The sequence below is a fragment of the Festucalex cinctus genome, chromosome 6 (genome assembly GCF_051991245.1).
Source record: "Festucalex cinctus isolate MCC-2025b chromosome 6, RoL_Fcin_1.0, whole genome shotgun sequence".
NCBI classification, from domain to species: domain Eukaryota; kingdom Metazoa; phylum Chordata; class Actinopteri; order Syngnathiformes; family Syngnathidae; genus Festucalex; species Festucalex cinctus.
The window spans coordinates 26,425,275-26,449,300 of NC_135416.1; the positions used below are offsets into that span (position 1 = coordinate 26,425,275).

Here is a 24,026-nt window from a genome sequence, read left to right on the forward strand (position 1 = left end):
TTTAATTTATTTGACTTCTCACTTCACAGAGGGACTTCACAGAATTACACGAAGACATAAAACATGTTAAAATGGCCAAAGACAATCAAAAGTCATGATAATAAAGTGCTCTAAAAATAAAGATGAGTTGAGTTGAGTAGGATTCTGAGTTTGGAGTTCTATGCAATGCTGACACCCCAGACAGACAACACACACTTTGCTGTTACTGATGGAGCAGACAGTACCCTCTGGTGGACGTTCTGAGAAGAAACAGAGAGGAAGAGCAGTGGTGTGTGTCACATTTAAGCCCTGCATTGAAATCCTGGATGGCAGTGTACGTCAAGCAAGGATGGGAAATAGTTCCACCTCCTACTAACTTTCAACAATTGGTGTCTTCATTTCCCAAACACTTATTGAGTGTTGTGAAAAGTGAAGGTGATGTAACACAGTGATTTGGAATGCAGATGTCAAGTTCAAAATGAGTGAACATTTGCAAGGGAAAAAAACAGAGGTTTATCAGTTTGACCATTAAATATCTTGTTTGCTTAGTGTATTCAATCAAATATAGATTGAAAAGAATTAGCAAATCATCGTATTTTTTTTTATTTATGTTTTACACAATGCCCCAGTTTTGTTGGAAGTAGTGTTTATAACAATTGAGAGTGTTGTGATTGACAGGTCCAGAGTGTATTGACTAATTGACTAATTCACTTGGGGTAGGCTGCTGCTTGTCTGTGTGACGTAGAATAGAAAATGGATAGGTTAGGTGTAGGGGCGACCAGTAAAGCACACCTTGAGCTATAGGATTTTCATGGATTTATTAATTGCACAATAAAAATGGTCAGAAATACATATCAGAATCACAATTTTATGTTTTTTGTTTGTTTGTTTTTTAAATTTTTCTTAGTCCTGTAGACTTGTGCTGTTTTACAATTAGTCAGTGACTTAGTTAATACATTTTTCAATCTTAAACAATTACATTAGCTTCTATACTAATCTGGGTGTTACTCAAAGCTACTATGAAGACAACAAAATATATTCTTGCAAAATACTAAATATACAGTGTTCAAAAGCAATATGCACTAGAGTTTTTTGTTTTTTTTTCTTTTCAAGCAGGTTACAGACATAGACAATCGGGTCATAGTTGAGCATCTTTCTTCCTTTGCAATTAAAATCAACAAAGGCCAAATTCTTAAATAAAATACTGTACATCAATACTAGATTTACAAAATAATTCACAGCTATTGTTATTGTACAGTACATACAGTACTAGGGCTCGGTGATATGGACAGAAAATAAAATATCTTCTCCCCCCCAGTCATTTAGGACAATTATGATTTTAATCTAATAGATCCCAATAAACATTTAAAGTTTTAATTTATTAACAAATAATTCCTGTGCAAAATGTTCAGACAACAATAATGTATACTGATTCTAAATCAGTTTTCAGCATAAACTTAACATTCATAGATTGTGCTTAAATGCCACAATGAAGTAGTTGGTAGCTATTGTAAACATGTCACGCCGCCACCGGCGTGACGGTCCATGCTTTTGTTTTGTTATCCATGTTTCCTGTTTTACTTTGAAAACCCTAACTCTCATCTCACCCCAGGTCACTTGCCCTTCCTGCCGCTCCATAATTACCGGTCCCCGCCCTTGATTATCACCACCTGCCACCAATCACCTACAACAATAAAAGCCACCTACATTCTCCCCTCCGTTGCCGAAGTGTCACAGTCAGTGCATGGAAGCGTCCCACAGTCATTATGTCCTCGTTCATGTTGCCAAGTGTTTTTGCCTTGTTTTTGTGCCTTTTCCTCCCCAGTGGAGCGCCTTTTGTTACCCCTTTTGCCTTGTGCCCTTTTTCCTCCCTAGCGGAGCGCTTTTCGTTGTCCCCAGTACCTTTTGCCTGTTTTTTCCTCCCTAGTGGAGCGCTTTTTGTTCTCCACTTTTTTGCTTCCCTGTTCTCCTCTCAGCTTGAGAGGAGACACCTGTTGGCCGGAAATAAACCTGCTGCCTTGGTGGCTTACCTTACGCCTGCGTCTGAGTGCTACCTTACCTCGTCGTGTCACATGTCTTGTAAACCACCCATCCAACATTCTGCCACTTGTGCAAAATTATGACTCACAAAACATCTGGATGTTACAGAACATAAGAACAACACCTTTTTATAATCCAGAAAACAAAATTCAGTTTCACGATTTAGCAAAATGACAATTAATTTGATTTATTGCCTGGCCCTATACTGTACTATAACTACTTTGGAACAGTGATTTATAATATTAAGTCTGATCACAATGATTAACTCAAGACAAATGATTACTAGAAGTACTAACTAATTAGGAACTTGGCTCTTGAGCCATGTTCAGGTCATCCAGTGTTCACCTTGATAACTGTCAGTTACAAACCAACCCAAGATTCACTTCAACCATTTGACGAGGAAGTGACTGGTAATGATTCCAGCCACACAGATGACAATCATGACAAGTAAAATCAGGCAACGCCGTACAAGCAGCTGTGTTAAAGTGAGAACATCACCGCCGTCTGTTTCATGCTGGCCTGGAATCTCTTGGGCCTCTGCAGTGCTCTCACACGTGGGTGCTGGGACAGGAACCACCGCCTGGTCGGTGTTTGAGTCTACAAATTAAACAATAACATTCAGAATATTGACACTTGATAGACAAATAATCTCACAATACAGTCTTATAGCACAAGCTTCCAATAGTGGTTGCTTGCCATTACATTGGCCAACAACAACAACAGCAGCAGAAATTCGAGTGCTAAACATATTTTAATGTCTTCTGGGTAATTTTGGCCTGATGAGTCTGACAGTGACATTTGTTCCTTTGAAATGGCTGTAGTTTTTCACATATCAAAACACAATTGATAATAATGAATGTGATTTGATAGTTTTCAAAATGCACTTTGATTGCAAAAACTATATGGAATATCTCCAAAATTTGAGCCAATCCAGAAAACCCCTCTCTCTCTCTCTCTCTCTCTCTCTCTCTCTCTCTCTCTCTCTCTCTCTCTCTCTCTCTCTCTCTCTCTCTCTCTCTCTCTCTCTCTCTCTCTCTCTCGCTCGCTCTCTTTTTTATTTTATTTTATTTATTTATTTTACTCCCTAGCTATGTGCTTGTTGTGTGTTTGATACTGATATCTGTTGTTAAAAGCAGAGAAATATGAGTGCATTTGAGGTTAACCTGTTTTATTTGCATATTTAAGTAAAGATTATTGCATAATTAATTGCTACATGATTATTGTACATCTGGACTTGCCTGGCTGGCAATCTTGCATCATCATCCTTTCTTCAGCAGTGACCTCGACCCCTGCTCTCTTTTGAGCCTGATCAGAGACATTCAAATATGTTAAAATGGAAATCACTTGAATAACGTGCCACTTTTGTGTTTTCAGGCATCGACGTGACACACCTCTTTGACAGCCGTTCTCCAATCAAGATTGTACAAATATGTGACGAAGAAAACGGCCTGCAGTACCACACAGATGGTAAGACCAGTCCACAGTCCTGTTCAAGAAACAACAGAACCTCATGAGTCACATTTGTGATGACTGTAGAACATATAACCAATATAATAGTTGCTTCTTACCTACGACGCCCAAAGGTGTCATAAACAATAAAGACACACCGATGGGAAAGCCGATGAAGTAGTGTCCAACCAGATTAGACACAGCCCCGACCTTTTGCTTTCCAGCTCCTCGAAAGACACCTCCACTCACACCCTGCGGTGACAATTGTAGGGTTATTCATTTGAGATGTTTAACATTTTGCCACGAAAATGTGAGATGTGATTATTTCTCTCACCGCAATAGCATCAGCAAGATGCATGAAGACAAAAACAACCATGACGTCCGCAGTCCTCTTCAAAATGTCCCTGAAACAATTATAAAGATTGGAAACAAACATGTCACGATACAATGTTAATTTTCTAGCAAATTAAACAAAAATTCATTCAACTCTCTGTGGTACATTGACATCTCATATGTAGCCTATGTTCTTAGCAGCTTAGCATAGCAGCTCTTGAATGAATGTGCATTCTGTTACTACTCGTGGGAATGAAAGCGACTGATGAGCATCAGTGACTGTGTCATCCATTAACAACAGTTGCAATACCACATAAAGGTATAATAACTCACGGATCCGTGGTGAAAATGTAGCCAATGACATTCCTGGATAGGGTGAGGCTAACTCCAACACAACAGGCCACGACAGCTGCAATGAGGATAAAAAACTGCTTGGAAAAGTAACTTATGTTACATGAAGTGTACTTTTTTTTTTTTTTTTTTCCATAATATCTCCACAAACAGATTCAAGATAACTTACTAACATATCTTTGGCATGTTTTCATGCCATGCGGCCTCACCAATGAAAGCATTTTTGTGGTAGATAGAGCCCCACATACAGTATTTGTATTTACCACAGTTACTCACAGATAATAAATTCTCTTACATGTAAAAATGATGGCCACGTTGCAAGACAGCTTGGCTTGCTCACTGTTTCCTGCACCAAGAGCATTCCCGACTCGAACACTAGCTCCAGCGGCCATGCCCATGGGGAACTGAAAATGTCAAATGTAAAGAAACGCTTATCAGTCATTGAGAATTCCATAAACATGTAAATTAGGGTGGCCAACACAACACTAATAAGAAAGGTGCAACTTTGGCTGCAACGTTATGGCATCTCTTCTGTCATGCCAGTCAGCCAAAAAAAAGTCTGCCGCTGGTGGTTTGAGACCCTATATTATAGAACAATATATTTTGGAGACGGGAAATTGAGTCTGTTTTGTCCAAACTATCGTTTCTTTCACTTCATGTTAATATTGAAATGGATATCAGCAAATGCTGTAAAAAACAAACAAACAAAAAAACAAAACAAAACAAAACATTTGACCAAAGGAAGGCAACTGAACCTAAGAAATAATACTATTATCTCCCATAGCTAATACACAGACCATCAAATTCATTTGGAACATGCTGCTTTTACTAGGGATGTAACGATAAGGGCAATATCGTGATAATAAAACTGCCACAATATTGTCGTCATGTTCACAATATTTAAAAGGAACACATCTGTTAAACAAAAAAAGTCAGGTTGATTGCCATTTGTGCAGTTCTAGCACCCTCTAGTGGCTAGTTTATTAGTGCAATTTAATTGTCATTAGGGATGTTTTGGCCTTCTATGTTTAAAATCTAGGCTAATTGTCAGATGAAGGGGATTCTAATTTGCTTGTGAAGCGATCAATGTGTGGTTGCATTAGCAAGTAAGTGCCTCAAAATTGTTATTAGAGATTGTAGGTGGTTTATATGCATTGCTGCTTTGAACAAAAGGGCAATATTGTGCTTTTTTTAGTATGGGCTTTTTTTTTTTTTTAACAATATTGTGATCTTATTTAAATATCCCCCCCCCCCCCCCCCCCCCACACACACACACACACACACAATATTGTGATAATTATCGTATCGTGACCTTCATATCTGATAATATCGTATAGTGATGTTTGGATATCATTACATCCCTAGCTTTTACACAGATACCGTTTTGATAACCCAGTCAGACTTATGATACTGGTTGAGTTGACCACCGCTGAATTACATTTTTTTTTTTTTGAGTTACCATGAAAGCCACAACAGTCAGCTGATATATCACAGATTGGGCTCCCAGCTCAACTTCGCTAATGATGCCAGCAAGGCATCCTCCCACTTCGAAAGCCCACCACTCCAGACAAAACATGAGCATGCTGGGCATGGCCACCTTGATGAAAGGTCCCCAATCTTGTAGACAAGCGCGTGACCAGCCTTCAAAACATCAGTACATTGAATAGCAAAACTGAGAATCACAGATTTGAATCATCCATTCATCATCACGTTTGATGAAAGGGCAACTGACCTCCCCAGGTGGATTTGTGCAGTCCCCGACAGTAAATGTAGGCCAGTAAGACTACGGCAAAAACACACTGTGAGATTGCATTCGCTGCGGCAGACCCACTAGAACAAACACAAAGAATGTTTCACACACAGCAGCAACAACATCATCTAGAAAGCCATTTATTTGATGTCTTTCTGACAGGTAGTCTTAATCTACAAACATCTTCATGCTGGATTTTTATCATTTACAGTCGTACTAGTAACTAGATAACTATGCGAGGAAACAGTGTAGTCTGTACAAAGACTATAATCACAAATTATGAGCTAGGGGGAAATAGTTCAGTATTGGATCCATTTGTAACACAACAGTGCAGCAACACTGAAAATGTCTGAACTAAAATTCCTTCACAATAAAAATCAGGCAAGTCGAGATTGCATTGCATAATGGGAATTATTATGGTAGCCTAAAGAACACACATCTGTATTTTAACAGTAATTGGCTATTAGCAAACTAATTGCAGGTTTGTCTTCATGGTCGTGGCAAAACATACATACAGGATCTATGTTTTTCAAAATACACACTAGCTAAGCTAGGCTAACCCTTGTGAGAATGTGAGTATAAGCAGTTTGGAATATGAATGGATGGAAATATAAATGCTATTAAAAATGATTCTTTAAAACTTACGCAATTCCCAAGTCCAGAAGATAGAGGAAGACGTAATTGGTAACAACATTTAAGATGTTTCCAATTGCACCGGTGATGACCTGAGGCCAAATAATTCCCTGCAAAAAACACACAATGTTGTTAATTGGCCTATTTATACATGTATGTATATCAACTTTCTTATCGATAAATGGTATAGAGCACCTGGTTCTGTAGATATCTCCCCAACAACTGGTACATAAATGTCGCCTGAAGGTGGAAATTATAATCATACATGATAGAAGCAATACTAATAACAGTAACTTATGGACACTTAATTGTGAACGCACCGGAAGAGCAGGCATGAAGATCTTCACATAAACCTGGGCCAGACTATGCAACACAAATAGCCATGTGAAATTATGGTATGGAAATGCGTATCCATTATATTATAATACATGCCAATCCCCTCCAATAAAAACAGCCCAGTAAGATGGTACCAAATGCCGCCAGTGAAATGTATTGAGCAGCTATGTGAGAAGTGAAACACTGCCCTCTGCTGTCCACTTTTCAATGCGCGCAGGTAAAACAAGCTCTTTCCTGACGGCTGAGTAGAAGCACCTGTGGCTAAAGCCAAACTGCGACAGGGATTTGACTTTCTGGATTTGGATTTTCCACCTCTTGATTGCATATTTGCTGAGAGTGACGTGCGTGTTACCTGGCAACCTCTGGGCTCTGCTTGACAGCAAGTAGAAAAGGTTGAGTGTTGATGAGAACAGCCCAACAGGGGAAACAAGCCAACAGTAGAATCAGAACGCCCCTCTGAAGGATCACCCCAACACGCTTCAGGTTTCCACTTCCAAACGTCTACACACAAATAGAAGTAGTATTCACAAACACACAAAAAACATGAAAACATCGTGTTTTGAAAGATAAAAGAAAACTCAAATACACATGTTGATGTTGGTTGTAACGTTTATAACCTGAGAGCCCAGGCAAAGAGGTTTTGTTTCAGTTACATAAACAAAAGGTGCAACCTTTGTTGAGGGCACTACCTGAGATATGAGGGTATCACAAGTCAATGAGAGTCCAGTCCCAATGGCAACGCCAGTCACATTAACCACCTGCAATTAACGACGTGTTATTAATAGGTTACACAGATTGAGTACTATGCTGATTTGTTGTTTTTAATACTCTTTCACAACATTCATTTTGACAGTGGACATTTTACCCTGCACGTTTTAGATGTTTCCTTCATCCAACAAACCTGATTCAAATGATAAGAAGCTTTTTCAGTCTTCTTCAGAGCTTGCTGATGTGATGATCATTTGAGTCAGCTGTGTTGGAGGAGGGAGACATGGAAAACAGGCAGGACAGGGTTCCCTACCTTTAGACCTTGTAACACTAACTAGTCACATGACATTGAGGAGGGAAAATAACTGACTGTGCTCAGTTTGGATGTTTTCACTTAGGGGTGTATTCACTTTTGTTGCCTGAGCTTTAGCTATTAAGGCCGTGTTAGTTATTTTGAAGGAACAATACATTTACACGTGCTCATAAGTTTACATACCCAAAGTGGGGGTAAACTTATGAGCACACCTGTACATGTATAAAAGGTAAACGTCGCTTAATGACACAAAAATCCTATGAATCGTCACTAAAATTCACATGCATATTTCTACTCATGTCCACTTTAACCTCTAAAACTATCAAAAGAATTGCCACAGGTGTTTTGGATTTTATAGGCATTTGGCCTTTTTCTCACCATCAGTTATGCTCAAAAGTTTTCATACTCCCCATATGTGAACATATCTTATTGTGAAACACAGTAATATAATGTTGTTAATTAAACTTAAATTAACAGTGTGTAGTCAATGTCACTCACTCGAGCTCAACATTGAAGTGAGTGGCAAGATTTACCCAACAATTAAGTAACTTGTTTTCATTTGTCTCAGATTGGTTAAGATGACTTTTCATAGTATGCCAATTGTTCAGTAAGATCATCATGTAAGCAATCAGCATGTGTAATCACAATGAGTGGATCAAAGAAATCTCAGTAATAGACATTTGCGTGTGCACATGCGCGTTTGTCTAATAAGCGAAGTGCGCATTAAGTCCGCGCATGCGCGAGGGAAAAAAAACGAGGCTACCAACTACCCTATCAGTTTGAATGGCAGAGATTAGAGTGGTGACAATCTTTGCATAACTGTACACTTTAAAGCTTGCAAGTCAACTTCCCCGATGTCAGTAAACCACATTAATAAAAAAACAGCAACTTTCCAGCCGTTGTAACGTTTCTATCAGAGCTGATTCCATTGGATCCAATTCATTTTGAATGACCGTTTGGTAGTTTCGCCTACCCACGCCGCTACCCATAATGCACCTTGAATTACCCATAATGCACCTTGATTTCGAGATGCGCACATCGCTTATAGAGACAAAAGTTGTGTCATCTAATGAAGATGCACGCACGCACAAACATGAAGCGTCATGATTTTTTTGGACAGATTTTAATATATATTTATTTAAAAAATACATTTTTTTAAAGGGATACTTGCCTCATTGAACAATTTTCAGCAGTGAAAAGTGGATATTTTGTCCAGAATGAATTTGATAACTTCATTGTTTTTAATGTATAATGAATACCTTTAAAAAGTAATTTTCCTACTTGCTGTCGACTGATGATGACATCACCCGTGCTGAGGAAGTAGGTAACGGCCACTCATGGCTGAATTTACTGACCAAACCCAGAAAACAGGTGAGCCATGATTGGCCGTTACCTACCTCCTCAGCATGGGTGATGTCATCATCAGTCGACAGCAAGTAGAAAAATTACTTTTTAAAGGTATTCATTATACATTAAAAATAATGACATCACCACATTAATTATGGACAAAATATGAACTTTTTACTGCTGAAAATGGCTCAGTGAGTCAAGTATCACTTTAAGCTTGTCAATTTAAATAATATAGAATGCAGTAATGGATAAATTAGTGATCTATCCATTTTCTAAAGCACTTTTCAGCACTTGTAAACTGCGTGACTTTGGGAGCGAGGTTGGATACATTCAGTTAGTCCAGCCCACAAGTCCACATTAAAAAAAAAAGAAAAACAAAGAATGAATATTTCCTGCAAATCAAAGTAACTTTTTCTGGGTAATTTCGGGAATGCTCGGCTTCACCTTGGGAAGTGCCACCCTCACATATTTTTGCAACAAAGTCGCTTCCTTTTTTTTCCATTTGTTTATTTTTCTTTTGCTCTATCATCGAAAAGGATAGTTTGCAAAATGCCGACAGATTTGTTTTCGGGAAAAGTTGCTGTGAATCATACAAGTGGGTGTGTCTTGACCTCCGCTGAACCCTGGCTCACCAAACCTCTGGGGTTCAATTGGCAGTAAAGAAACATTGAAATAACTTTCTTACATTTCCTCTCATCACAATAAAAATCATGTTACCACTTGAAAACAAACAAAAGTAGTAATTAACTTGGTCTTAAGATTTCTTCACTGACTTTCTAGTATGCATGTGTGAGTCCCCATTTACAACATGTTGTTTTAGTCAGGCAAGTTCATTGTGTGAGTGTATTTATGGAAATAGATCAAATGTCCTTACTGCAATTGCCAATGATACAGCCGCAAATTCGGTCTTCCCCAGATGGCCACAGAACACCATGCTGATCACACTGATCATGAAAATCATCAGCTGGGAAATCACCTGGAGTAGTTCAAAACAATGTATGAAAATGTCATAATCGGGACAACTTCCACTAAAGCAAAAACAAACCAGCATCACAAACAAGCTCTCTATGTGATATCTTAAACATTCATTGAACGCTCCAGAGATGCAACAATTAGAATACAAGCAAAGTATATATAGATTTTTTTTTAAATCCTAATACAACATACATTGCCTTTAATAAACAGATGCATTATTCATCTCACCACAGGTCCTGCGAGCTTGAAAAGTTGAATCAGTTCAGTCCGGTAGCGGGTCGGGAAGAATCGTCCGATGCATCCCGACCACGGGCCCAGAGACGAGGCTACGTTCGCCTCATCTTGCCTCCCCTCCTCGGGAGGTTCCACTCCTGTGACACTGATCATCATGGCGGTCAAAGTGTCAGATCATAATAAGGCTAATGAGAAGTGAGGATAATCTTCCGTGCAGTCGCGTCCGAGTGATGCATGTGCTTGCTGTTGTAAGTCAGTGGAATGGGAGGACAAGGAAGAGGGACTCAAAGTGGCACGACCCCTCCCGCCTCCACAGAGATAAAACTAGTGGCGAGCAGTCAGGGCCTGCAAGGCCTCCTCTGCTAACCTATCAGAAGCACTGACTTGCATTCACAACTTGCATCCAATTGTATTCATTTATTTCTAACAGCCCATTATTTTCAATTTGTACCATGTGTCTTGGCTGCTGAGCTTCCAGTCATGTGTTCTGTGTTTGTTTTTTTGTTTTTTTGTCCAATCAGATTGCATTGAATGAGGAGGAGGTGTGTTACAAGTTATGTGCCTCTGTGCTATTTCATATAGTAAGCTCACAGTGGAAAATACTGATATCACTGAAATCACCAATGTGACACATTCAAAGTAGAGAAGTTGAGATCTCTGCCCACGTCATGCTAAGACATTTGTCTTGCGACCCGCAGCGCAGGACACTGAGACACACATTGCTTTTGCAGTGAAATGCTGCCAAACTCTCTCGTGTTGTCACTTTGAAATGACCGTACCGCAATCTCTGCTTTCGGATGAGACGAGCAAGGTTTTTCTATTTCACGTGACGTCCCACCTGCAGACACACAAAGGTGCTGTGTCGTTTACGCTGTGGTAGAACATGCGCAAAGAATTGGTTGGTTAACAACTCCAACAAAAGTTACCACTTGTGCATTTTTGTCCCCGTGTGCCCCAAGTACTTACAGATACTGCCGCCTGATGAAACATAGTATATCCTGCTGTTTGTGTCCCGTGTCCTCGATACAGCCTCCAGGCAAGGCAGCTTCTTATGTAACACCACAGAATGTTTAGATCTCGTAATCACTGTAATTACAATGTATAAAAATAACGGGAATTGGAACAGATCTGCAACAACAAGTTTGAACAGTAAACACAAGATCTGGGAAAAAAATCGTTGACAGAAGTTAAATGTGTTTTTCACTCATGTTCTAAATGAGCAGCACAGCAGAATAGTGGCTAACATATACTTTCATATATGTGTTTGGGTTTTCTTAATCTATTCCTGTTAGTACTGAAAAGTTGTCTGTCTCTATGTGCCCTGCAATTGGCTTCCGACCAGTTCAGGCTGCGAGCCGAATGAGAATAAGCGGGACAGAAAATGGATGGATGGATGTCCATAAACATATACTGTTGCATATATATATATATATATATATATATATATATATATATATCCATCCATTTTCTTGACCGCTTATTCCTCACAAGGGTCGCGGGGGCTGCTGGCGCCTATCTCAGCTGGCTCTGGGCAGTAGGCAGGGGACACCCTGGACTGGTTGCCAGCTAATCACAGGGCACACAGAGACGAACAACCATCCACACGCACAAGCACACCTAGGGACAATTCGGAGTGCCCATGCATGTCTTTGGAATGTGGGAGGGGACCGGAGTACCCGGAGAAAACCCACGCGGGCACGGTGAGAACATGCAAACTCCACCCAGGAAGGCCGGAGCCTGGACTCGAACCTGAGTCCTCAGAACTGGGAGGCGGACGTGCTAACCACTCGCCTACTGTACCCTGTACCGCCATATATATATATATATATATATATACACACAAAAATGTTGGCGAAAAAAAGCTTTTTTAAGTCAGTGATTAATCATGATTAATGAAAATTCTACGATATAATTAATCTGATTAAGAAATGTAATCGTTTGACAGCTCTAATATATATATAAAGGGTGTCAGACGATTAAAATTTTTAATCGTAATTAATTTCATGCCTTCAATAGTTAACTCACAATTAATCACAAACTTTATATCCGCTCTAAATATACAATAAAATGTACAATAAATGTTTTTTCCCCAAGTTTTCATACTGTTGTTAACATGAAAGTAGAATTTTTTTTTTTAAACTAATAGAAATATGGCTGGATCTTTTAGTCATTGATTATGAGTAATTTCATAATGTTTCATAAAATTGAGTTCAAATTAAAAAGATGTACAGCACTGTAAAAACACAAGTGTGATATATATTTGTGTTGTAGTCATTTTTCTGCCCCTAGACAGCATAGTTGCATTTGTAAGACATTGTGACAGCTCAGTGCATTTTTCTTTTCATATTAAGAGCTTCTCTAATCTTTAACGTCAAGTAGCTGTTAAATTCTGCCCATTTTTCAAATTGTAAAATAGAACTTGACCCCAGTCTCCGCAAATATATGCATTATTGTTATTATTATGACTGCAATTCCCCATTACAGGCATTTCAAGTAAGGGGCTGTCATCAATTTTGTGTTAAAAAAAATTGTTGCATTAAAGGAACTTTAAATTAACTCGAAATTAACGCACTGATTTTGACAGCCCTAATATATATATATATATATATATATATACACTTTCAAACCTAGTGACACCCCTACTGTGTTATTTTTATTGAACCCCAAAAGTATGGCATGAACTTCAAAAAATAAGCCGATGTCCACAGGGAGAGGGATGAGGCAATAATAAAGAATAAAGGAGAGACTGAGGATATTTTGCGAGGCTGCTCGCAGGGAGCAGTGCTTCATTCGCTAACTTCACGGGTGCATTCCAGCTATACAGACTCCGTGACATGTGTCCTCGCCACAGGTACAAATAAAGTTAAGTACTATTGTAAAGCACATTATGTAAACCCAGGGGTCTCAAACTTATATCAGCTCAAGTGCCACTTGGAGGAAAATACATTACCAAGCGGGCCAGATTGATGAAATCATAGCATATAACTTCAAACAACTGGCATCAATTATACTCAGATTTTCCCTATTTTTGGGCCAGCCCTACATTACGGGGCTCAACTGTATTTCTATTGTTCCAGAAAATAACATGAATGCAAACGGCACACGACAAGACTTTGCCTGTATGAGTTCCGAACATGTTGTTGCTACCTGGTTTGCATATATACTGTTCCCAGAATGCACTGTGGTGCACATTTCATGAAGTTATAAGGACGTTAATCCTTGTCACATGTGTTTATGTTACCAGTAATTGAATTTGTGTTGTATTTAACACGTTTGTGTCAATCAATGAATTTATGATTTTATTTAGTTTTTGAAACAAACTGTAGCTTTAGGTTGTGTGTAAAATAATGAAAAAGTTGCATTGCTTATCTGAGGATTGCTTGTGAAATTAAGAATTTATATATTTTAATTGTGGCCAGTTGATGAATTGGTCTGACTACATTTTTTTTTTTTTCTACTACAAAATTCATCTCGCGGGCTGGATTAAACCCCTCTCGGGGCCTGAGCTGGCCCGCAGGCCGTATGTTTGACACCACTGATGTAAACACTGTATTGTTACAGTTTGGTGGTTCGATCTAGTTTACATTTAAAAGCTGGAAACATAAACTTTGGTGTGTGTGTGTGTGTGTGTGTGTGTGTGTGTGTGTGTGTGTGTGTGTGTGTGTGTGTGTGGGTGTGTGTGTGGGGGTGTGGGGGTGGGGGTGTGTGTGTGGAGGTGTGTGTGTTGGTGTGTGTGTGTGTGTGTGTGTGTGTGTTGAAGTCTTGTGCATTTTGGATTAACTGTTGAAAGCTCCACGACGACCAACTGGTTTGTAATTCCTGCCACGCCACCGAGGCTTTAATTCCGCAGACCCGTCCACAGCATTCGAGAGGGTAAACGTGATTTTACATGATTTTTAACCCCTTCAAACCTTTTTCTGCTGGGCATTTATTTATTTATTTTTTGTAAAAAAAAAAAAATGGTGGGGCTATCTCATGTTTTTATTTGTTATAGTGGACGTCAGGATAATATGGTTGTATCGTGTCGTAAGCTTACCAAGCTTATATGTAACATTTTTAACATGAACATCATGCAAATTGACTTCTGATTGTGATTGGTTAGCTAGGATCCAGTCATGAACCAGAGGTGTTGACATCATCCAAATTATGCATTTGTATAGAGTGTTTTCACTGACGTCACAAACTCGGCAGTAACCCGGATGCACGGCCATATTGGCGATATTGACGTAAACAAGCTAACACAAGCTAATGGAGAATTACAATGAGAATTGTTTGGCGAGTCTTTATCGATGTCAAAACAACTTCTAAAGCTCGGCAAAGCCCACCAGATGCTAAGGCATATAGGGACGGACTTGGCAACAGGAAAAAGCCTGCGATTTGGAAAAAATACGTCTTATCAGCGGTACAGATCCGTATGAGTTGGCCACCTCTTCTTATATCCATGACGACCTGGCGATTCTTCCTTCAATTACATACCCCGACATTGTGAACTAACTACCTGAATACCTTAAATCGTACAAAGGTTTGGAAGCTTACAACCAAATGGTGTGTGCATGGGTGAGTGAGACACATTACCAAGTCATCAACGTATCATAGTCTGGATCAAAAAAGGGAAGAAACCTCTAAATAATTAAGTATAATTCTTAATAATAATAAGTAAATAATTAATTATTAATTAATAAGTATTTCAGTGAACTGTTGTGAAGTTTTGCACTTCAGACGGTTTACTTGTGGTTTGAAATGATGTTGAATTCATTTATGTATATATTTATTTTTCCAAAGGTCGAAAAAACGCTTGTTATGCCATAGCATGTTTTAGTTACTAAACAAAAAATAGTCATCTATTAATTATTAATGGTATTTTATTTCCAAAGTGAATATGGAATACACTTTTAATCAAAATCAACATGTGATGGACAAAGGTTCACCATTGTCCTCAACGAAGTTCTCTGTTGTGGTAATGTGGTGCGGACTCGGAGTGTGGACAAAGGAATATCTCCAAGATGGCTACTTCCGGGTTAATGACGCGCCGGATGACGTGTCGTGAAAACGCTCTATAGGTTGAGACATCCAAATGTTATGTCCGTTGCAATCATCTATGGGTCCGAAGGGGTTAAAATCATTTAAATTTGGCAGAGTTGTTAATTTCACCCTTATGTGTGGCGTGTCAAATTTACAGGACATTGCTATTTTTGTTTTACAAGGACTTAATTGATCACTGTGTGTGCATTATGCATTCTAAAAATGAAATTGTTGATCAAAGCTGGGTATCTTTCATCCTCGCGACCTGTTCCACATGTAAATGACCTTTGGTGCATTAGCAAGATATAGATGAAATTTACCTGACTAGTCTTTGAAAAGTAATTAAGAAGATGACTGACATAAAAGACTTTTTCCTAAAATCAAACATCCATCCATCCATCCATCCATCCATCCATCCATCCATTTCCTTAACTGCTTTTCCTCACAAGGCTCACAGGGGGTGCTGGAGCCTATCCCAGCTGGCTTCGGACAGTAGGCGGGGTAGACCCTGAACTGGTTGTCAGCCAATCCAGGGCATAAAATCAAACAATAACATGTATTTTCACATTTTGAACGTGACACTTTCAGTCGTCCTGAGATTTTATATTCAAAAACATTTTGTCGGATCCGGTGACGTCATCGAACGGTATGGCCGCTTAGACAGATAGCTCTCCGGCGAATCTAACTCAATCAACCCGTAAAAGCTGTATATTGTTAATTATATTACAAAACTAAACGCGAGGTACACGGGGAGAATATGGGGAAAAGAGATGGACGTTCGAAACCTGTTAATGAAGAAAGGCACGGCGAAGAAAGCGTGCTTGCCCCAGATGCTAGCGGCGACGCCGGTGCAAATGCTAACAAGGCCCCAACCCTTCCAGCTACTACACCGATTACACCGACTGTTTTGGAGGAACTACGGGATTTCCATAAAGATTTCCAGGACTTTAAAGCGGAGCTGACCGCTGTAAACCAGCGGATTGTTGAAGCTGAAACTCGAATTGACAACGTGGAAGATCGAGTCCAAAATGTGGAGCAAGTTTTAGCCAAGATGCTAAAAGTCATGACCGAACAAGAAAATAAACTAGTGGACCAAGAAAGTAGAGCTCGAAGAGTGAATTTGAGGCTGTACAATGTCCGCGAAGGGGCAGAGAGTGGATCAACGATGGTGGATTATGTGGAGAAATTACTTCGGAGCAGCCTGGCCATTCCTCCGAGTATGAATCTCGGCATCGAAAGAGCACACAGAGCGCTGGGCCCTCGACCCAGGCCAATGGAGAAAGGAGAGGAAAAGCCGCGCTCTATAATTGTGGCTTTTGCGCGCTACACTACAAAAGAAGAAGTCCTCCGAAAGGCGTGGACTAAAAAAACAGTCCTCTGGGAAGAGAGGAGAATATATTTTGATCAAGACTATCCTCCGGCCATTCTACAAAGACGTAAGGAATATGCAGAAGCGAAAGGGGTTCTGAAGCGGCACAACATCAGATTTCAGACCCCATACCCTTACAAATTAAGGGTGTTCTATGAAAATGGAACCAAGCTATACCAGTCGGCGGAGGCGGCAACCACTGACATGATCGCCAGAGGACTGCCGGTTACAAGGTAACGAAGAGGGAGACCCTGACGGAGCAACTTGCACGGTCTGCGTGGACGGCAACAGGAGGGCGAAAGCAACGCGATGCCGGAGACAAACGTGAAAAGGCCATCCGGGAAAAACTTCAGGTCTACAGGAGGCAGACATCTCCCACCGTTGAAGATGGAGGAAACAAGGACGTTCAAAGCTAGGATGTGGGTAAATATTCCTTCCATCTCTTTTTCTACTAAATGAGGATCAAAATTGGAGAGACAAATGACTTGTGACGGATAGAGCGTTTATGGGGGCCCTTTTTCTCCCGCGAGAAGAGGCCTTTCCCCTATTGACAGTTTTCACTACCTTACTTCAGGGTCATTTGGAAGAGACCCCTGCCTTGGATCATTTTTTGTTCTTTTTCCTTTGTTCAATCTATTTTGTGTTGACACATTGTGGTGTTTTTGTTATTCTGTTTTGTTTTTTTTGCATCTCAGGGAGTAGACCAATTGTTTGCATCTTGATCCATGTTGAAAATCTGACTCAAAAACTATGGATAATGGTCCAGTAAAATTTCAATGTGAAGGGGCTGACAAATCCGGTGAAGAGATTTAGAATCTTAACCAAGGTGAAAAAAGAACAAGGACAAGTGGTGTTTTTACAAGAGACACATTTGACTGACAGTGAGCATGAAAAATTAAAGCGGATGGGATTCACAAGTGTGTTTTATTCTTCATACAAGTCGGGCCGGAGACGAGGGGTAGCAATTCTCATTTCAAATAAGTTAAATTTTGAAAAAACATTTGAAATGAAAGACAAAGAGGGGAGATTTATATTACTTAGAGGCAGTATAGATGGTAATTTAGTTACGTTTATGAATGCTTATGTACCCCCAGGTAGCGATTTGAGTTTGTATCAGAAAATTATAACCATTATGGTTATATGGTACTGAAACTAATGGTTGTTTGATATGTGGTGGAGACCTGAACATCCGTATGCGACCAGAACTTGATAGTTCTAATGGGAAGGCTCCAGACAACAGCGGTTTACACAAAAAAGTATGTGCACTTTTCGAAGAAGTGGGCTTAATTGACATATGGAGGGATTGTCACCCATCGAGGAGGGACTATACATATTACTCAATACCACATTCTGTTTACACAAGGATAGATTATTTCATAACCTTTTCAAACAACATGGATAGAATTCAGTCATGTGACATAGGTACAATAGATGTTAGCGATCATGCACCCTTGTATTTAACAGTAGATTTTAATTTGTGCCCCAAAATGACTACATGGAAACTAAATTCAAGTATGCTTAAAGATACTATTTTCAAGGAACAAATTAAAAAAGAAATACAAGACTTTCTTGACATTAACGACAATGGTGAGGTCTCTCCTCCGATGCTTTGGGATGCACTCAAGGCGGTAGTACGTGGTAAAATTATAGCAATAACTTCAAATAAAAAAAAAGATAAGAAATAGAACATTGGAAGAATTACAGAATAAATTAAAAGAATTGGAAAAGGAACATAAACAGTCTATAACACCGAGCATTTTTGAAGAAATTAAGCAGACCAGGAATGAAATAAATAATTTGACAACCCAAAATATACAGAAAAAATTAATGTTCCTTAAACAAAAATATTACGAAAGTGGATCTAAATCGCAGAAAATACTAGCATGGAAATTGAAAAAGAAGATTTCTGAAAATACAGTAACGAAAATTAAAGACAGGACACAAAATATAAAAAATAAATTACAAGATATTCATAAAGCGTTTGAATCATTTTATAAATCATTGTATTCAAAAGTCCAGGGAGGTAATGACAAAGAAATTGATAGATTGCTACACTCACTGAATCTCCCAACTCTGACTGAAGAGCAAAATAGAAAACTGACAGCAGATATATCAGAAGTTGAACTTGGGAAGGCCATTGGTCGGTTAAAGTCGAACACCTCACCAGGTTCAGACGGCTATAGAGCTCAGTGGTATAAGGAATTGAAAACAGAGCTATGCCCTATACTACTTTCAACATTTAACTGGGTTATGAAGAAGGCACAAATACCACCAAGTTGGAAAGAGGCAATTATTACAGCAATACCAAAGGAAGGCAAAGACAAAATTGAGTGCAGCTCATATAGACCAATTTCAATTCTCAACACAGATTATAGGTTATTCACCACTATAATAGCTAGGCGGATGGAGGAATTTTTACCACAGCTGATAAATAATGACCAAACGGGCTTTATAAGAAACCGGCAGACACACAATAATATACGTAGAAATCATTTACAAAAGAATACAATGGAAGCATTACTTATAAGTGTTGACGCTGAAAAAGCTTTTGATTCTGTCAGATGGAACTTTCTTTATAGAACACTGTACAAATTTGGGTTTAATGACTCAATCATTCAACTTATTGAGGCATTATACACTGGCCCAACTGCAAGAATTAAAATTAATGGTTACTTGTCAAACAGTTTTGGGCTGGAAAGAGGCACACGGCAGGGTTGCCCATGCTCACCACTTTTATTTGCATTGTATCTAGAACCTTTAGCCCAATCTATAAGACAAAACGCGCATATTAAGGGTGTAACAGTCGGTGGCAGGGAACACAAGTTGGCCTGCTATGCAGACGACATTTTGATTTACTTGGGACAGCCTACTATCTCCCTTCCCAAAGTTATGCAGCAATTTGAACAATACGGCTGGCTATCTGGATATAAGATAAATATAAATAAAACTCAAACACTTTCATACAATTATAATCCACCAGTGGAGATAACTTCTAAATATCCTATGAGGTGGCAAGCTGAATCCTTGAAATATTTGGGCATCATAATCCCGAAAGATCAGAAAAAACTTTTATGAATATAATTATATTCCACTGAGTAGAAAGATAAATGAAGATTTGAAACGGTGGAATTTAATTCCCTATTTATCATTATATTCACGGATTGAATCAATCAAAATGGTTGTCTTACCAAGATTACTTCTCTTTTTCAGACTTTGCCAGTACAGATTGATCAAAACCGATTTAACGAATGGGATAAAATGATATCAAGATATGTATGGCAGGGGAAAAAATCGAGGGTGTCTTTTAAGACTTTGCAATTAGCAAAAGAGAAGGGAGGATTGGGCCTCCCATCTTTGAAGAACTATTATAGGGCGGCACAGATGAAGGTGTTGATGAACTGGTGTGATGCATCCTATGACTCACAGTGGAAAAATATTGAAGAGAAAATCCTTCCTCTCCCAATACAGGCAACTCTGGCTGATGCAAACATTCAATACTACATTGACAGAGTAGAAAACCCATGGGTGCAATGCAATCTTACCATTTGGAAAGGCATAGTAAAGGAGTATAATTTGAAAAAAGATATTGTAATTGTAATGTTAAAATGGTTTGCCTATGACTCTGATTTTTTTACCAAACAAAATGGATACCCGTTTTAAAACCTGGACTCATAAAGGGATAACAACTTTGAGTAAATTGATTCAGGATGGGAAAGTGGTCAGTTTTGAGACAATTGCACATAAATATTCTTTGGAAAGGCAGGATTTTTATCGATATTTGCAATTACGTCACTATATAGACAAAAATGTCACTGTGATTCCTGAGATTAATAAGGATTTATTGCAACTATTTAGAAATTCTTACAATGGAAAGACAAATACTAAGCTTATTTCCTTCTGGTACAGATGGCTAACAAGTCATAATACACATTTAACTAAACATGTGAGAACAAAGTGGGAGAAAGACGCGGGAATAAGCATATCAGAAGAGGAATGGACTACAACATGGAAGCTTGTGGGGAAATCAACCAACTCCTACAAATGGAAAGAATTTGGATGGAAAACTCTAATAAGATACTTTATCACACCATGTCAGACTACACACTACGTTGGATCCCCTTCTACATGTTGGAGAAAGTGTGGAGCTCAACGAGCAAATCATTTTCATATACTATGGGACTGTCCACTCATTAGACACTACTGGAAGGAAATTCATGGTGCACTACAATACATTTTTGATTGTGTCTTTCCATTTGGAATGAAGACTGTGTATTTTGGATGTCTATTTCAGGATTGGAGTAGAAAAGATAAATATTTACTAGGTACTTTATTGATTGCAAGCAAAAAAACGATAACGAAAAAATGGTTATCACCGGATATCCCTGATATGTCAACATGGTGGGATATAGTAACAAATATTTACGAAATGGAAAGATTAACATCAATTGTGAATCAGAACCATGGTTGGTTTGAGAAATGTTGGGAAAAATGGTTACGGTACATTAAAATAAAAAATCCCACTTTAATTCTAAACTAGGATAATCTGGAAAATATTTATGGTCACTCCCTGATGTTCTTGATGCTATATTGGTTATGTTGTTTAGTATTTTATTTATTTTTTTTTTTATTTTTTTGGTAGTTGTTGTTTTATTTTTAGATGGGACTTGTTTGTTTTTCTAGAGAGATGAATGATGATATGCATATTCTTGCATGTGTGAATTGTACCTATCTGTTAAAGTCTGTAAAGTTACAAATAAAGAATTTAAAAAAAAAAACACACAAAAAAAAAAAACATTTTGTCAGTCCCAACCATTCATTTTGGCTGTTGTCGATCATCGTGCAAGATTTTTATAACTATTTATATCAGGGGTGTCCAAACTTTTTCATTTGAGGGCCACATACAGAAAATCAGAAGGACGCAAGGGCCACATAATGTTATGAAGAGAAATTGTGTTTAGTCCTAAAAATTGTACAAATAATTTATTTGTGCATTTGCATACTTAGAAAAATGCTACATAAACCAATTTATTTGTAATATGGCAGTAGGGTTATTATAGTTTTGGAATTTTTCATTTTAGTTAGTTTTTATTAGTTTTCAGGATGGTTCTGTTTTTATTAGTTTTAGTTCTTGAAGAAATGCTTAGTTTTAGTTTAGTGTTTTTAAAAAAACACCGTGGGAGTGACGTCATCTGAAGGTGCTTTTCTATTGGCTGCTGCTAGATGACGTCACTTCTGTGTGACATATTTTCAAACGTTATTATTCCGGTTGATATCAAAATAAATCTACTAAAAATCACGCCCAAGACTAAAATGAAGGCCATTTTTGCTATAATTGTAGTTTTAGTTAGTTTTGTAAACATAAAATGTCATTTCAGTTAGTTTTCGTTTTTAAAAAAGCATTTTCGTTTTTATTTTTTCGTTAAAGAAATAATTTTTTTAATTTTAGTTGTTAATTTGTTAGTTTTAGTTAACGAAAATAACCTATAAATAGTTTATAGGTTAGTTTAATAGTATAGTTCTTCAAAACCCTCCCTACTTTCTTTGTCCATGTCCAAACATTTTAGTTTTTATTTTATTTGAACTGAGTCAAAGGCCATTTTATCATATGTCACGGGCCACTAAAAAATGAACGGTGGACCGCAAATGGCCCCCGGGCCGTCATTTGGACACCACTGATTTATGTGATTGAGCTTGTGTGATTTATTCAAGCATTGTCAAGATTGCGCCGTAAACAGGTGATCATACTCAATATATTTGACATAAGTGCCAGAAAACCTTTGGGGGAAGAAGTCCTTTTAATTTACATTTGCAATTTTTAATATTAAAAAGTTATGTCAACATCTATTGAACAATCATCTGGACTTCTTTTTAGAATATGATCATGACAACAATATTTTCTTGTGTTTCAAATAGTTTGTAAATAATTGGAATAAAAATGAAAATTACCATCATATCTGTAGTACAACATATAGTGCGCATTAAAAAAAAAAAGAAACAGCACTTGTATTAAAAAAAAACAAAACATCTTTACAGGTCAAGCAACATATTTGTTTAGATATTGTATATCTGTTTGATATTAAATAGTTATCAGTCATTGTAAAGAAGTGAATCAAGAATTGCCTCCCTTGAGTTGCTGTTTGGAGGCAGACTGTGATTTTACTTTCACGGAGCTGTTGTTTTTTTTTGTTTTTTTTTTGCTCAGTCAGCATGTATTTATTTATGGATTTTTGTTTTTTTTATTTTTTTATCCAGCGTCAGGAAACCGCCAGTGGAATTATTATTATTAGTTTTTATGTTAGAACGAGAAGCCGCCAATGATGATTATTATTATTATTATTATTATTATTACACGCCAGTAACCCCCAGTGGATTTTCTTTTCTTTTTTTTCTTTTTTTCCACGTTCGACCGAGAATCCGCCAGTGGGGGGAAAAAAGATCTGTCGGACTTCCTTGCGCCCTCCAGTGGCGAGCAAAGTTTGAAACAATTATGAAGACCACGTCACACTCAACGACAAGTCGTCTTGATTAAAGCGAGAATGGTTTCCATACCATGCGGCAAGCGCAAGCCCTCCATCGGATTCAACCATACCCGGATTCAAATTTCAGGCCATTTTTAAGTGCTGTCGATGCAGGCGCATCACCAAAATGAGAGTAATGGCAATCTGAAGAAACCGTTGGTCACCCGTCCAAGTTTGTGCAACCTTGCTTCAACGTGATAGGCTATTATCGCATATAGGTCTATAACACCACAAATCACATCATTATAATACATGTTGCCAAGTACAATTGTACAATAAATTTTCCCCACTGGCGGATTCTCGTTCTAACGTGTAAAAAAAAGTATTTTTTTTTTAAATCCACTGACGATTACTGACGGTGTAAAAAAAAAAAAAAATTCTCACTGGCGGATTCTCATTCTAACGTGTAAAAAAATAAAAAATAAAATTATATATATATATTCCACTGGCGAAAACAAACAAAAAAAAAACACTTTTTTTTTTTTTTTTTTTTTTAATTGGCGGGAATGGGCTTCCATATGTATTCTACGGAGCCCCTAAGGTGACATGGTAGGAAAAAAAAACTTTGTGTTCCCTCGCAAAACATTTTGCGTCTTTGCGAGGGAACGCAAAGATTGCATTCCCTCGCAAAACAACTTACTTTGCGAGAGAACGCAATCTTTTCGT

The 24,026-nt window shown here is 38.2% G+C and overlaps 1 protein-coding gene and 1 long non-coding RNA gene across 4 annotated transcripts in view; one reads left to right on the top strand and one right to left on the bottom strand.

The window, feature by feature from the left end:
- The window catches only part of LOC144021251 (uncharacterized), a 41,859-nt gene extending 37,428 nt beyond the window's left edge, over positions 1–4,431 (top strand). For all 3 annotated transcript variants that reach the window (XR_013284085.1, XR_013284083.1, XR_013284084.1), the window contains one exon: positions 3,394–4,431. This is a non-coding gene — a long non-coding RNA (uncharacterized LOC144021251). The remainder of the gene's footprint in view (positions 1–3,393) is intronic.
- LOC144021248 (multidrug and toxin extrusion protein 1-like) lies at positions 779–11,541 on the bottom strand. The gene is made up of 17 exons (XM_077525370.1): positions 11,418–11,541; positions 10,446–11,289; positions 10,117–10,218; positions 7,561–7,629; positions 7,224–7,372; positions 6,856–6,898; positions 6,731–6,775; positions 6,548–6,645; positions 5,885–5,982; positions 5,612–5,793; positions 4,448–4,556; positions 4,135–4,210; positions 3,803–3,872; positions 3,588–3,720; positions 3,411–3,505; positions 3,258–3,324; positions 779–2,616 (listed from the first exon to the last, which is right to left on the bottom strand). The coding sequence occupies exons 2-17, from the start codon at positions 10,605–10,607 to the stop codon at positions 2,399–2,401; spliced, it is 1,716 nt and encodes a 571-aa protein (XP_077381496.1). The 5' UTR covers positions 10,608–11,289; positions 11,418–11,541; the 3' UTR covers positions 779–2,398.
- Positions 11,542–24,026: the final 12,485 nt, after the last annotated feature.